Below are 16,189 nucleotides of genomic sequence, written 5' to 3'. Positions count from 1 at the left end.
GAGATTATGAAGTTGGTGGCGATAAGGAAGGCGCTGCTAACACAGGACAGGCTCACCTGGAGAGATAGAGGAGACGTTTTTGTCCTGCTAGGGATGTAGTTAGCCTGAGAGTTAGCCTAGTTAGCATGAGAGATGTGTATGGCTCAGTGGGTGAACAGACGCGAAATGGCTGGTTATCTCTAGCTGCTAGTAGCAGCCAAGTCTTGCAAAACAAATCTGACAACTACGATATGCGAATCTGTTGGGGTCTAACTTCTATTTGCATCCGGTAACATCTCGCCTATGCGTTTAGAACGAGTCGTTTGTAGAGCCCATCAAGCGAGAGTTGACGTCAGCAATCAAGAGATTTAAGTCGTACCCGCTCGTACATAACGACTGCTGCCGGGATGCGGGGTATGGCAATGACGACGGTGAGCGTTGCTGTTGCGGACGTAGTCAGGTCGGTAGCCATGCCTATAGGCACCCTGCGCATCTAACTCCAGCGCGACGCGCGCGCCACTAGCGGTGGCGCGTGCGTCCCTGTAAAGGCGGGGGCAGTCTGATAGATCTCGCCGTGTTGCGCGCACCGTCGAAGCAGTTGTGTGCGTCCCTCTCGGGCACAAAGTGGCAAATAATAACTGCACGACACATTGCTGTGTTGTAGGATGCGTAATACATATACAAATTCGCTTGGGACAAGGTTTTATGGATTTCCAACGCGTCATTGGGAGACGGAACATTGTGAGCGCTGGATTGGCTTGTTCGTCGTCAAAAGTAAGTTTGAGCTCCTTTTCTTCTTCTCATACCATGCTGTTACATAGGGGCTCGTTGCAGTTTTAAAGTGCTCGAGAAATCAAGCCTTCTGGAATTGGTCTTGATGCACTTTCGTGAACTTATATGACGGTACATAAAAGCGCCGCAGCCTGACTCACTGCATGAGTGTAGCAGAGTATCCCGTTTATTTTTTTTTTTATTTTGAACTACGCCGCCAAGGTAGTACAGATTGGATACCTTCGTTCGGCGCAACAGGCGACACGTGATGCCACCATTTGCGACGAGAGCCCAGTTTCCAGAGTTAGAAGTCCATGCCACGTATGAGACAACGTCTGTCCGCATTCATGAGGAAAAAGGCTGAAGACCTTCAGACTGAATTCGTACCAACTCGCCCAATTCTCAACCCTTTTAGACCTTCAATATACTGTCCCAAAGAATTCCGCATGAACTGACAGGGTATGTCGATGGCTGTGATAAGAAACCTGAAGCCACGAATTTTCGCAAGGAATGAAAGCAATGTCTCAAAATACACTGCTTATTACAGTTTCCGTTATGTATATATTGGACAGCTCTGTTTTTTACTCTTCGGTAAAAAAAAACTTATAAAGAAAACACTGAGTACATTTCTTGAAAGCATGACTGCAACATTACATGTTGTGGTATTCTTTCCAGCATGTTAGATACTTCCCGAAGTAAAACTCCCGGAGCTCCGGAATGGCTTCGGTGAGGTATTCTTCTTCCTGGGAAATCTTAATCGTCAGGGAGTCAGCTTCCGTGTAAACATAAAGCCAGCACTGCTAAAACCCTAAGGCCGTACAGGGATGCCTGTGAGTGTGCTTTTTATTGCGAAAGCAATACTCTCGCAGTTTGAGCGTTCAGCGCAGCGCGGCGGTGGACAGTTTGACCTTTTCCTTGACCTCGGGTGTCACGTCACACCGGCTGAAAAACAAGGGCCCCAACTCGTGCCGTCGGCGGAGAGCGCCGGTAGACACGGCGGGCGGTGAGCCACTCGCTTCTCCGCTAGGGGCGCTGCAGTCGGAGTGACGTCACACCATTTGTGGAAGAGAAGGGCCCCTACTCGTGCCGTCGGCGGAGGGCGGCGGTAGACACGGCGGGCGGTGAGCCTCTCTTTCTCCCGCTAGGAGCGCTCAGGTCGGAGTGAGGTCATACCAGTTGTATAAACAGAGCTCCAACTCGTACCGTCGGCGCAGAGCGGCGGTAGACACGGCGGATCACCTCTGCTATGTACAATGTCGTCTCGGAAATTGCTTTTGCGATTTCCGGGCTGAACCAACCTCTGCTAATTTTTCACAGCTCCAGAGCATCCTTGTTTTGTAAATATGGCAAAAGTGGATCTGTTGTCAGCGTCTGACCTCTCCGACTGAAGGGGCACTTAATCTTCAAAAACACAGCCTCTTGCTCGTGCGTCCTGCATTTCTGAACAGAATATTCGAATGCAGCGAGTGAAGTTATTCATTTTTCATGTTGGCGAACCAGCAAAAAGATTATAATTTGCACAAAAATCAGCTACAAAATTTACTATACACTTACAGAAAGATTCCGCCCGGGGAGCATGCTAACCACGGCTCCTTACGTGAAACAACCAGGCCGAACAATTAAACTTCCAACGCCATGTTCATTCTGAATTGCTCGGCAAGCTTTGGACTCCATCACGATGCCGTATCGCACGGTTGGCTCTCCGAAGCCTTGCTCGAAAATGAGGGATCTCGCTCTTCTTTCAATATTTTCTGCCCGACAGCAAAGTACTCTGTACGCCTGAAAAGAAAGCATACCGCACACTTCATAAGTTTTCTAGGGTTCACTAAACGGAGGCATTGTTACATGGAATCGTATGATACGCTCGGCAGAGAGGAATAATTCGTTCCAATTGTCCGGCTTAAAACCGCAAAAGAGAAATTAGAGCTTGGAATAAATGTTTTGCAGCCAAAGCGATATTTCTGCGCTAAGGGCAAGTTTACGCGCATTACCATAGCTTTGTTTCTTTACAGTGAACTGCTATTTCCAACCTTTTACTCTGGTAAGACCCGGCATGGTGGCTCAGTGGTTGTGGTGCTCGGCTGCTGACCCGAAAGACGCGGGTTCGATCCCGGCTGCGGCGCTTGAATTTCTTTGGAGGAGAAATTCTAGAGGTCCGTGTACTGTGCGATGTCAGTGCACGTTAAAGAACCCCAGGTGGTCGAAATTTCCGGAGCCCTCCACTACGGCGTCCCTCATAGCCTGAGTCGCTTTGGGACGTTAAACTCCATAAACCATACCAAACCTAATCTGGTAAGCGAAAGTTGTTTTTTTCGTCATGAGGCCTCCTAATCCCCTTTTGTTTGGCGTTTTTTTTTTCCGCCATAGGTGGCCGGCGGGTTTTGCTTGGAATGTGAGGCCCTCGGCGGGGCTCGTTCGGCTCCACGGCTGGCATTCCAAGGGTGTGCCACTGCGGGGCTCACCCTTCGAGACGGGCAACACACGCGCGCGGTTTATGGTCAAAAAATGGTCAAACCCGTGTGGAGGACGCTTAGTTGACTCATTTGTTACCTCCTAGACAGGTTTTTGACTCATGGGACATTCAACAGACGCGGAGGAATGCTAATGGCTCTCTGGGAACCCTTCGCTCTTCTTGCACCCACGATTTCCGGTCGCTGACTTGGCTGTCAACAATATCTGGGCTTAAAATGCCACGCTGCAGCTCACCCGCAGTCACACCCGAGGAAGAAGCCCAAATTTTTAGCAGCAAGGAATTGTTTACCTTAGTTCCTGTTATACGTGGAATCCTTGCATGCTTTCACTGCGCCTTTTCGTCGATCGTCTTTTTCGAGAGTAAAGGCTTGTTTTCAGGGCCAACGGCTGCATATTCCTGATAAATCTTTGCCTCCACATCTGAAAGACTGGGTGATAATTTAGTACGATAATCATATATCCTAATGTCGAAGATTCAGGGCACTCGTACTAAATGTGTAGAAGTTAAACCACGCAATGAAATTCCGCTTTTTCAGCACAAGCTTTCTGCAAGAATAAAATAGGTGGGATACTCCTTTTTTGCGGAATCCGAGTCAAAAAGTTTTATGTTTTCTGCAGGTGTTTCAGTGCCCACAGGCGCTTCACCGCAGCTTGCATCATCTTCTGCTTGCAAAAGCTCGTTCATTGGACATCTCATATCACCAAAATACTCACGCACGTGTTGCAGGATAGCGACCTGGCAGTTGCTGAAAAAATGAAGAAATATAAGTTGCAGGTTATGCAATGGGCACATCATTTCAAGGTGTAGTTTGAACAGGGCATTTCACATCGAACACCGAAGGTGCAGCAAGCGAGAATGTCATGAAGTCAGGTTTTGCGCCGTTCGCTCAAAAACTACAGTTTTCTAATTACCTCCAATGTTTTGCCGCCTGACCGTCTTTGAAAGCTTAGGGTGAGTCTTTTTAAATGCAGGAGCTTGAGGTTGGCTCGTTTTGGAGCGCGTTTCACACCGCTCAAAAAATACGGCAACGGCAGCAGCGTGTTTGCACTTGCCTGCCTTGCAACTGCAGCTCGCGGGTGTCTACTGGAAGATAGCTACAGAGTGCAGCGATATCAAGGATTAGATACAAATATTTCTTCGCGTTAATTTGATCGTTTTCGGCGGCGCAGTGATGCTTGTCTGTGCAATGCACCGGGCTGCTGCTTCGCTCCCGTCGCAAGATACCACCTTTTTCACGTTGTGTACTTGGCCTGCTTCAAAAAGCTTCGTTTCTTTCCTGATGTCCGCTCCTCGAAATAATTTTTCGGCGTCATGAATAGGTCGAAATCCCGCCTCTACAATCAGCGGCACGTCACTTGCAAATGCCATCCCTTCGAAGTCGCGGGGCGAGCCTTCCTTACAGGGACGAGGAACTGGCCGCGCGGGGGAGTTGAAAGCAGCCTCGAGTGGCGGTGCCGGGCGGGTGTAGGGTGCCTATACAACGTAAATGACGTCCGATGCGAGGATCCAGGTCCTGATGCAGCGGCTATAACATGGAGCTGCACCAAAATCTTGCAGAAAATTCTCAATGGAATGGTGTATTCTTATTTCGGATACCCAGCATCTTGGAGCATGAAGAAACCTAATGCACTCGCCTGTTAGTTGTGGACTTGGTCATAACAAATTTAAACGTCTGTCGATGCTGAGAAGCCGTGGCATATTTTTTATTCCATAACATGCGCGAGTGGCAGATGCGGTGGATTTCTGAAGACTGCCGTGATTCATTCCTATATATACAGCGGAAGTGCAAGAAAAAACAGGCATAAGTGTAATCGCAAGTTCTCGGGAATGTTTAGAAAGGCATTTTAATCGCTGCTCTACTCTTGCAAACGGTTTTTCTTTGTTTCTGTGATAGTGCATATGGCGACTTCACAGTGCACGGAAGGAGGAGTTTAGTTCGTACATCAATATTCTAGCATTTATTGCTTGCATGCGTTAACGTGCTGCTCGATTTCTCTCTCACTCCGCACTACACCCGCTAGCTTGGTAAAGTTCACATGAGCATTCATGTTGAGGCGTCCCAGGATTACCACACGGCAAGGCAGTCGCCTCGGTGATGCAGCAGCCGGAAGCCACTGTCAGCGAGGTTGCAAAGCCGCTTGTCTTCGGCCGTCGTTCTCTTTAAGTTGCTTTTTCCGCAGTCGCTCCGTAAAAGCCAGCTCGGGCAGCATCATGCGCGCGCACTCGTCTGAGCTGTTCTTTGCACGGAAAGTGAGGACCTGCGTCATGTAGAGAACATGTTTGTGTTACGACTCCGTCATTATAATTTCTAATCGAGCTGCCTACTCTAGCGCAACCATCAATGTAGCACAACCATCAATGTCAGAGAAAAACACAGGTCGATCTCTTCATTGCACGTTGGTTTTAATTCGAATAACTTAAAAATAGCACTCTCAGTCGTGCGCACTGCCATCGCTAGTAGTTTTTGTTACATAGGCGAAACATTCCCTGAAATCGGGGAAATGTTTTCCAATCATTATCATCAAGTAAAGTTCCGCGGAAGGGAACATCTCCGAAGACTATCTGCGTGCGTTAAAACCTTTTGACAAAACTAGCTAAAATTCTTGGAATAGTACGTTGCTGCATAAAATACTGAAGGGACTTCCCATATTAGGAACATGTCGTTTATGTAACGTTTATAATAAAAACGCTTGAGAGAGCGACCAGACAAGAAGTTGTTTTCTAAACACCCATGAATATATTTCCGTGATTAGGACTGATTTCTGTACCCATCGACGTACCGCTAATTTGAACATAATGATCGTTTTTAATTCGAAATTGTTAACCTCAAGGATTAATTTCAGCAAAGAAGCAAGGTTTCTGCCATCGACACGACTATTAATGCATAAAGTCTCATAGACTTGTTTTACCCACTAAAGAAAGTATTTCATTTTTTTGGTGATCTTCGCCGTAGATCATCTGACGCGTAACGAGGAAACGTCGCCCCTGACCTCTGCCTCAGCTGACGATGTTGCGTCCTTCATCCTTCACCACCTGGTTCTGTGCCACGGCGCCCCTCAAGAACTGCTGAGTGACCGCGGGCTTTTTTTAAGGCGAACGCCTTTAATGGCTCACACATTCGTCCGTCAGCAGAGGGTGTCACACCTCTGGCAGTGTGTAACTCGTGTCAACTCGGGAACAAAGAAAGAAGCGAGAAAACCAATGGGCGCTTCAAATAGAGGAGCAAAAAATGAACAAAGAAGCCACGTTTGATGACAGAAGAGTAATTAGTTAATTAAGTATAGTCAAAAATGTCAAAACTGTGTCGAAATAACGCAAATGTCGATGCAGCCACGTGTACGGTGTGACGCCCCATTTACCAGAAGTCGTCGCAGCATAGCCAAAATTATCACAGAATGCACCGGAAAACGACGGATTTGTGTTAAATTAGATGAAAAAATGTGCAATTAAGCGTAATTAACACTTAAGACCCTGAAAGATGTATAATTTTGGTATCGATATAGCCACGGGAACGGTATGGCGTCATATCCACCGGAAGTCATCACGGCATGGTGTCCTCGGCTTTCACCTTTCAACAATTTAGTTTCCAAAGTGTCCGCGCAATTTTTTCCTGCCGTCCACCATTGAAGCTGTGCTTAAGAAATACAACATCGTTAATCCGTTCACTACAGCGTACCACCCTCAATTAAACGGCATTACCAAGCGCCTCAATCGCACTATCAGTGACATGCTCACCGTGTACTACCGGGGACAAAAGGGGTATACTCCACGCGGCGGGAGCCAGAGCAACGGAAAAGTGCGTTGCAACGTTCAAGAAGAACAGCGCGAAATACGAGGAGCGTTCATTAAAGATTTCGCCTGACCCACTTCCTGTGAACGGAGAGCAATGAAACTTTGCAGATTTATTAGTCCTTCTCTGCATACGTGCCACAGAGGGATACACACTTCTCCCATCTTTTTATGCAAATGCAAACACCTCGCATGTAGAAGACGACAGGTTGCTCCAAAGGTACATGTTGTGACTTCAGAAATCAGAGTCTCATCATCTGGAAAATGCTTGTCCTTCAAATATTATTTCATTGTTGGAAAGGGGAAGAAGTTCGATAGTTCGAGGTTGGATGAATAAGGGGGATGCGGTAGAATTTCAAAGCCGCAGCAGCGTGCTTTCATCTGGGCAGCATGCGAGTTGTGAACTGGGGCATTATCTTGCAGAAGGCGGACAACTTTGGTGAGCATGCCACGTCTCTTGCTTTCCATGGCCTTCCGCAATTTCCGCAGCAGTGAAGCATACTACGCCCCAGTAATCGTGGCACCCTTTTCTAGGAAGTCCATCAAGACTACTCCGTGCTGGTTTCAAAAGACTGTGAGCATGACCTTGCCCGCCGAGGGCTAGGCGCGTGCCTTCTTTGGAGGCGGTGAGCCCAAGTGCTTCCATTGCATCTACTGGACTTTACTCTCAGGATCAAAGTGATGGACCCAGCTTTAATGCTGTGCAATCAGTCTATTGAAAAAGTCCTTCCGGCTTCCACGGCACGTGGTCAAAAGAGCCTGAGAGCATGCGACTCTTTCCTGCTTTTGGAAAGGTGTGAGCAGCCGGCGAACCCAGTGAGCGGATACCTTGAGCATATGAAGATAGTCCTGAATGATTTTTTCCATGAATCCCACACTAAGCTTGACATTTTGGGCTAGGTCTCGAACGGTTACGCGGCGGTTTTCCAAAATTGCGGCCTCCACTTGCTGGATGCTGTGTTCATCGATAGCGGAGTGGGGTCGCCCTGCAATCGAAGCCGTTTCCACCGAAGTCCAACCACATTTGAATTGACGATACCAGTTATCCACTACATCAAATGAAGGAGAATCCTCCCCATCAACCTATTTTATCTCATTGAGCGTCTCCTTGGAAGGCGGCCTTTCAAGTTCAGGAACTTGATGACTGCTCTGTATTCCAATGCATCCATCATCACACTTCACACCACTTCAACACCTCTAAAAGAAAGACTGTTATTAGTTCAGAGTTGCACATTGGCACCTGACCTATAGGTAGTTAAGTCATTACACATGCGCAGTTTCAGCGTCCTGCAATAAATGGAAGTGAGTCAGGGGAAATATTTATTGAACGCCCCTCGTAGACAAGGACTATAGGGAGATACGCACAGCCAGGCGCTGACTTGCACGGAACGTGGAAATAATTAGAACAGGCTCCAAACAACAAGAAGAAAACATAGGGGTGATACACACTTGTCCATGAATACAAAACCAAAATGATACAAGAGCATTACTTCCCTGAAGATGGAAATTCTGATTCTTTTGTTTACAATGATGACGAGGGACTGCTGACACGTGCGTCCTTTAGTCAGGCGATTTCAGCGGCTTCAATAATATCTCGAGTCAGCGTATCGGGGTGTCTACTCAACACTTTTGTTTGTTGGAAGTATGGCTGGCAAGTTTTGCTTTCATAATATCGGCAGTGGATGCCGAGATGCCCTTTAACAGTATTGCCACGTATCATTGTAGTGTCCGTTCGTTCGCGCAAGGCCGCAGGAAAGGGTGTTATCATTTTTGTTCGTGACGCGAGAAGCGACCGGACTAATCTCGATTGATCACAGCTATGCCGAGCTGCATCTACGTGTTTCCATAATACTATAGATTCTCTTGACCTGTTATCTCGAAGTTTCCTTGCCGGCTTTAAATTGAGCAATGCCACGAGCGACGGGCATTCGTAGTTCGAAGACTGACGAGCACGTTTGTGGCTTACGCCGCCGCGAGTCATTCATTCTATTGCGGGCGCAAGCCAGCCCAAATAAAGAGCTTCGTTTGCAAGCATTGTTGCTGTATCCATGATCGCTGGACTGCCGTCACTGCAACGTGACATCTGGTGGAGGTGCGGGGTATCCTTCCATGCACCGGACACCCCCTACAAGTCGTGACGCCAGCCCTTTGAGCCATTCACCGAAGGACGTGACTGCAATCCACCGAGCAAGCCGACGTCTCCTAGGGGATGCACCTGAGTTCGGGACTCTGCCGGACCCTACCCGGAAGCGAAAGCAAGTAGCAACGTCCACCATGAGCTTGCCCTTGACGACGACTCCAACATTTCTGCAGCAGCCCCGGGTGCCACCAACCTTCGACGCTTCGCCTGGCGCAGATCCCGAAAAATGGCTGGAACAGTTCGACCGTGAGGCTGCCTTTAACAACTGGGACGATGCCATGATATTCAGGTACGTCTTCTTTGCTCTGGAGGGACCAGAAAGAATCTGGTCTGAGAATGAGGAAGCCAGCCTTGCGAACTGGGAAACCTTCAAGGAGCGGCTTCTCAAGAATTTCACGAACGTCGTCAGAAAGGAGAGAGCCCAACAGCTGCTACAGTCTCGCATACAACACCAAAACGAGACCGTTGCTGTGTACACTGAAGAAATGAAGCGTCTCTTCCGGCGTGCGGACGCGAGCATGAAGGAAGAAGAGAAGGTGAAGTTGCTTATGCGAGGAGTTAAAGAACAACTCTTTGCCGGCCTCGTCCACAACCCACCGAAAACCGTCGCGGAATTCGTAGAAGATGCATCCACGATGGAAAAAACTCTTGATGCCCGAACCCGCCAGTATGACTGCCAGCAACGCTTTTTGTCAGGAAGCTGCCTGGACACAGCTAACTACGATAACGTGCGGGAGGTTATACGGCAAGTTGGGCGAGAAGAGGTCCGACCATTGCTGCCAACGGGAACGAAGCCGCAGCTTACATCGCTCAGTGACGTCATCCGGGACGAGGTTCAACATGCCGTGGGTGTGGCGTCGACAACCACGCAGCCTCTGCAGCCCCCAGCCATGACTTACGCCGCAGCAGTGCGCCGTCCTGCACCACGACGACGGGACCCAAGCCCCTATCGCCCTCAGCCAGCTGCGTTAGACCGCCGCCCTCTCGCCCCAGCCCGCCCGTACTCCGTACGCTCCCCCAGTCCACGAAGGTTAAACTGAATAAAGCAGCCTCTGGAGGTGAGGTTGCTGATCAGCAAAAGAACAAAGATCCTCCATCGACGAAAACACAAGACCATGCCTCAACTACGACGACAACACCGACGACGACGACGACGACGCGACCAGACTCGAAGCTTTTACCACCGCCCAGAGGAGTAACGTCGGAGTACGCCCACCGCCGCCTCACTGCTCGAAAAAGCCGAGATTGTACACCGAAGGCAACGTACAATACGAGAATGCGAACAAGTGACCTTGAAGTTACTGTCGACGGTCAAACGGTTACTGCCTTGGTCGACACGGGATCTGACTACTCTGTCATGAGCGGTACACTCGCTGTACGACTCAGGAAAATAACAACTTGGCATGGCCCACTGATCCTACCCGCAGGTGGTAACCTTATTGCGCCGTAAGTACGCTGCACCACGACAGTTACTGTAAATAGGAGAAACTAGAGCAAAAAAGAACTGAAGCCGAAAAGAGCCTTTTAGAAGGTGTATTTGCGATGCAACACCCGATACAGTTAAAGATTTGGCCGGGTGTACGCTGGCGCCGCGGCACATTCTAGCGAATCCTCTCCTGTGGCGGCGCCCTTGACGTACGCTGCCGTGGCTTTGCGGCCTCGGCCTGTGGCGTTACCACCCAGTCAGCCTGCCCTGCGCCCGGCACCGGTCCCACCAGCTGCTCCGCTTCATTCTCCCTCTTTGCCACATTAAAACCCTTGGGGCACACCATACAATCGTTCTATAGACCTCCTCCATGTTTGCAAACAAGCGAGGTGACGTTGCAGTCGCTAGCGGGCTCGCGGTAGGCAAGAGGCCAGGGAGCGGCGTCGAGTTGAGGTGGTGCAGCGCCTGTTTTCAAGGCTTGTGGGCACGTTTTGAGTTTCTGTGATTCATAGCAATGTTTGATACTTTCAACTTAGTATTCCTCGAAGCACACGGGCTCGCGTTGGCCATCTACGGCGTATTTCGCCACAGTGTATTGTATTATGGCTAGAAGGCGTTGCTGCCGTTGATTTCTACCATAGGCATTGAATAGACAATAAACTTTTGACACTCTTCACTAGCCAGAATGATTTTACCTCCGGACAGTAGTGAAAGAAGCACTGGCGCTTCTTCGGCAGAGTCGACATGCGCTCACCGCCTGTTGACACGTGTCGCGCAGTGCGAAAACTGGGGACAGCGTCGATCGTGTCCCGATTTCATCTGTCTCGCGTAACCGCTGTTTTTAGCGGTCAGATCAGGCACCAGCCAGGTTGACTTCTCCCCTTCTTAAACTGGTCGATTTGTTGAAAAGTTTTGATTCCAGAAATTATATAATTTCCTAGCCCTGGGTCTTCGTTTTGGTGACGAAAGATAACAGCAAAATATTAAGTAGAAATTCATAAAATTACGGTTTTAGTTCTGTGGTCGTCAAAAGTTTTGAGGTAATGGGGTTTCTGATGTTCCTGGCACGTTGCGAACTGTGCGGGTCTCCGACAACGGAGCACCACAATGGTAGCATCACTACGAAGAAAAGGGACCAGAGGTTCCGTTGATTTCAGTGCCGCATTTCATTGACCAAAGCGAAACGAGGGAAAAAACTTGGAGGTTTGTTTTGTGATCTACCACATTTTCTTCGATTGGCATGACTCAACCCTTCATAAATTTGGTACGAATTGAAATAGAATGATTCTATTTGTCGCGAACGATTCCATAGACGTTGAGGAGCGCTATAAATCTCTCGATTTTTTTCCTATAGGAGCAGTAGTATGTAGGGTATTTTTATAGGAAAAGTTTTCATGTGACTATGCGTGCATAAGTACTGAGAATTGGGCTTTGGGAACATGCTGGCATAAAAAAAATCTGCACTTTCTACTTAATTATTCAAGACCCGGGGTGACTTGACAATGGTGTTAATTATCATTACTCAAGAACTGGACCAGGTCATTTGGCCAATGATTTATTGGGTGGATGTTTGTGGAGTTACCTGATTGGTTACTGTCCCCACCGAGGGCGGGACAGAGAGTTTAAAACCAGCTTTTCGGAGGGACCGAGGGCTCGCTTCGTCACATAAAACTATGAGCCAGCCCAATGTAAAGTTTTCTTGTTGCTTCTATATTTCTTTTTGGCCGTTAGCAACGTGATTGAGCAACACGAATCTGCAAGACTTCAAGCATCCTTCAATAATCATCATCAACGCAATTTCATTCTCCAAGATTAGGAGGGAAACTCAAATGGAAGCATTCCGGCGATTTTCGGCTGTGGATATCAGGTGGCAACCCAATTGGCCGCATAAATTTTGATTGGTTGCACGTATAGTTCGAACTTAATTTTTATGTGCTCGGGAAAGGGATATGAACTGAATGTCTCTGAGCATGATCACCATATCGCAACAAGAAGAAACTACAAAAGAAAAGCAGTACAAGCGAATGAAATTTAATAAGAATCAAGCTTGGGCGACAGTTGTTGCTTCGCCTAAAATTATCGTTCAAGCGAGTGCAGCTGTTCAAACTGTGAATACCGAGAAGGCAGCGAAGAAAAAATATCTGCCTCTTCCGTAGCCGAGAGTAGAGTAAGCATGAAATGTTTACGGGCATAACACATTGGTTGTAGATGGTACTAGTCAAAATCTTGAAATGGGTCTAGTGTTCAACACACCACACAAGAGACACGACGAGACGCAGGCCTGAAAAGAATGTGTATGCAGCGCGTTCGAAACTGTCTAAAGTGAGTAGGCGAAAGTGTATTCCGCACCACTGCGCCTATGTGACACTGGTGACGTCACCACTGGATTACGTTACACATAATTGATGACGAAGTAATTACAAAATACTAATTAGTGAGTATTTATTGATTAATGACTAAATACTAATTAACTGCTAATTATTGACGCTTAAGGAGTGGAACGCGGCCTTTAGGAGTGGAACGCGACAGCGTGTTGTAGCGCATCCAGTCCACGGAACGCCACCGCCCGTTCGGCACGATGTCTTGCCCTTTGAACCCGACACATGGCGGCAGTGGCGTGAGCAGCGCGACCGACACAGAGGCTAACCCAACTCTTTGCTTTTGCTGCAGCCACGCCGGTACCGTCCACGTGCAGACAGACGCCCATATTTTTGTGGAAGAAGCCGAAGCGTAGCATCGTACCTGAAGATATATGCGCGCCGTCGATTGGACCAGGCGCTGTGACGTCGGTGGGCTTCGGCTACAAAAGCTCGGGGGCGACGTGGACTGCTCTTCACATGGCGGCACTGGCGTGAGCAGCGCGACCGACACAGAGGCTAACCCAACTCTTTGCTTTTGCTGCAGCCACGCCGGTACCGTCCACGTGGAGACAGACGCCCATATCTTTCTGGAAGAAGCCGAAGCGTAGCATCGTACCTGAAGATATCTGCGCGCCGCCGATTGGACCAGGCGCTGTGACGTCGGTGGGCTTCGGCTACAAAAGCTCGGGGGCGACGTGGACTGCTCTTCACATGGCGGCAGTGGCGTGAGCAGCGCGACCGACACAGAGGCTAACCCAACTCTTTGCTTTTGCTGCAGCCACGCCGGTACCGTCCACGTGCGGACAGACGCCCATATCTTTCTGGAAGAAGCCGAAGCGTAGCATCGTACCTGAAGATATCTGCGCGCCGCCGATTGGACCAGACGCTGTGACGTCGGTGGGCTTCGGCTACAAAAGCTCGGGGGCGACGTGGACTGCTCTTCACATGGCGGCAGTGGCGTGAGCAGCGCGACCGACACAGAGGCTAACCCAACTCTTTGCTTTTGCTGCAGCCACGCCGGTACCGTCCACGTGCAGACAGACGCTCATATCTTTCTGGAAGAAGCCGAAGCGTAGCACCGTACCTGAAGATATCTGCGCGCCGCCGATTGGACCAGGCGCTGTGACGTCGGTGGGCTTCGGCTACAAAAGCTCGGGGGCGACGTGGACTGCTCTTCACATGGCGGCAGTGGCGTGAGCAGCGCGACCGACACAGAGGCTAACCCAACTCTTTGCTTTTGCTGCAGGTTGGTCATTTTGCTTTACATATTTCTGTAGATTGCAAACTGCCACGCCGCTGCTGCCATTTGTAAACTGCTACCATTGTGATTTTTGCTGCAGCTTGCCTCGCAGTATCATGTCCAAAATCAGCAAGGAACTAGCGCTAGCACTAGATGAAATGAAGAAAGAAAGCAGGGCTGAATTTAAGGCTTTCAGGGAATCCCTTGAACGGGATGTTCGCAATGAGCTCAGAGAAATAAAAACCAACATATCATTCATTAGTGAGAAATATGACGAGATGAAGGATGACCTCAAGAGCACAGTCGAGGAGAATAAGGAATTGCGCGAACAAAACGCAATTCTAAGAGATCGCTGTGATTCTCTTGCTTCCCAGATCAAATTGTGTGAAGCACGGCTGGTACACTGTGAACAGTATTCGCGGAATGCAAATGTAGAAATCAAAGGGATAGCTGTGAGCACAGATGAAAACTTGCTTGAAATTTTGGGAGAACTTGGTGAAAAAGTGGGCGAAAGTGTTTCGCCTTCCGACATTGACGTATGTCATAGGGTAGCTGTTCATGGAAGCAAAACAGAAAAGTACATAGTCGCACAATTTGTGCATCGAAGGAAGCGAGACGCTTTTCTTGAAAAGGCGCGAAAAACGAGGCTGTCGTGTACAGACCTTGGTTTCCAGGAGACGGACTCTGTGTACGTGAACGAGCACTTGTGCCCAGATCGCAAGCGCTTGCTGGGGCTTGCTGTCAGTAAGAAGCGTGAGTCACACTGGAAGTTTGTCTGGGTGCGCGGAGGCCAGATCTACGCACGGAAATCTGAGAACAGCACGCTGCTAAAGATAACTAATAGCAGTGACGTGGCAAAGATGACCTAGGAAGTTATCTTTTATCATGGATTCTTATCACTTGCTTGCTCCAGAACAGTTAAATAAGCTAGCTAGCACAAACGCCTTAAAACTTTTTCACTTGAACTGCCGTTCGATAAATAACAAAGCTGAAGAAATAGAAGCCTTGTTATCTGTTTTTAAAATTTCTTTTGGTGTAATTATGTTCACCGAGACCTGGCATCAGGATGACGCAAACTATTTAGTTCTAAGTAACTATACACATTTTGTTCTTAATAGACCTGGGCGCCGGGGTGGCGGTGTGTCGTTGCAGATATTGAACACACAACCTGCAAAAGAAAACAAACAATTCACAGTTTCTACCGCAGATATTGAAATCCTGACAGTTGAAGGTGGGAATGGTGTATTTGCCGTTCTGTACCGTCCTCCTGATGGAAACTTGAGAGGGTGCCTAGACGTTCTCGAAAGCCTGTTTCATTACGTAACAACAAACCAGCAAGTATTATTTTTATCGGGTGATTTGAATGTTGATACGCGATGTCATTCAGCAGCACAACAAGAATTCATAAGCCTACTAGATGCATATGGCTTTTTAAATCTTATCGAAGTACCTACACGCATCACGTGCTCCACATCTTCCTGTTTCGATATTGTAATCACGAACACCGAAAAATGCGAAACAAAAGCTGGCACAGTACTATCCGACTTAAGTGACCATCTCCCTGTTTTTGCCTTCGTCCCAGCCGAACGCCCTTATCAAGTTCCCGCAGCACCCTCTCCACATTTTCGACGCGTTGATATCACCACACTTGACAGTTTTCGCTCGATGTTATATGACACTAGTTGGGACGATGTGCTGTCTTTAAAAGACGTCAATGAGGCGTATGATGCATTTTTGTTCAAAGTTAAAACTGCCTATGATAAATTTTTCCCACTAGTCCGTCCGCGCAAACGCAATCCAAAGAAGCCGTGGGTTACGCAAGAACTGCTGCGCAAAATAAGGACCAAAGAAAAAATGTTTGCGCAATTCATGAAATCACGGGAGCCTTCCAAGCTTGAGAAATATAAGAAATACCGAAACCAGCTGAATAGAGAATTGCGAACTGCTAAGCTAAGCTATTTTAGTAATGCGTTTTCGGTGGGGTCCAATAAAAGTGTTCACAACCAGTGGG

At 48.4% G+C, this 16,189-nt stretch overlaps 1 protein-coding gene and 1 pseudogene across 1 annotated transcript in view; both read right to left on the bottom strand.

Annotated features, from left to right (window-relative positions):
* Positions 1-1,400: 1,400 nt before the first annotated feature.
* On the bottom strand, positions 1,401-4,826 carry LOC149334655 (uncharacterized; annotated as a pseudogene).
* Positions 4,569-16,189, bottom strand: part of LOC149334654 (galactosylceramide sulfotransferase-like) — a 123,622-nt gene continuing 112,001 nt past the window's right edge. The window contains exon 5 of the mRNA XM_089555277.1: positions 4,569-5,481. Coding sequence (XP_089411403.1) covers positions 5,341-5,481 — 141 coding nt within the window. The 3' untranslated portion in view covers positions 4,569-5,340. The remainder of the gene's footprint in view (positions 5,482-16,189) is intronic.

This window comes from Amblyomma mixtum, chromosome 8, assembly GCF_055824585.1.
Source record: "Amblyomma mixtum isolate Tamu chromosome 8, ASM5582458v1, whole genome shotgun sequence".
NCBI classification, from domain to species: Eukaryota; Metazoa; Arthropoda; class Arachnida; order Ixodida; family Ixodidae; genus Amblyomma; species Amblyomma mixtum.
Note: the sequence above shows the minus strand (reverse complement) of the source record. Positions and strands in the feature narration are given on the sequence as shown.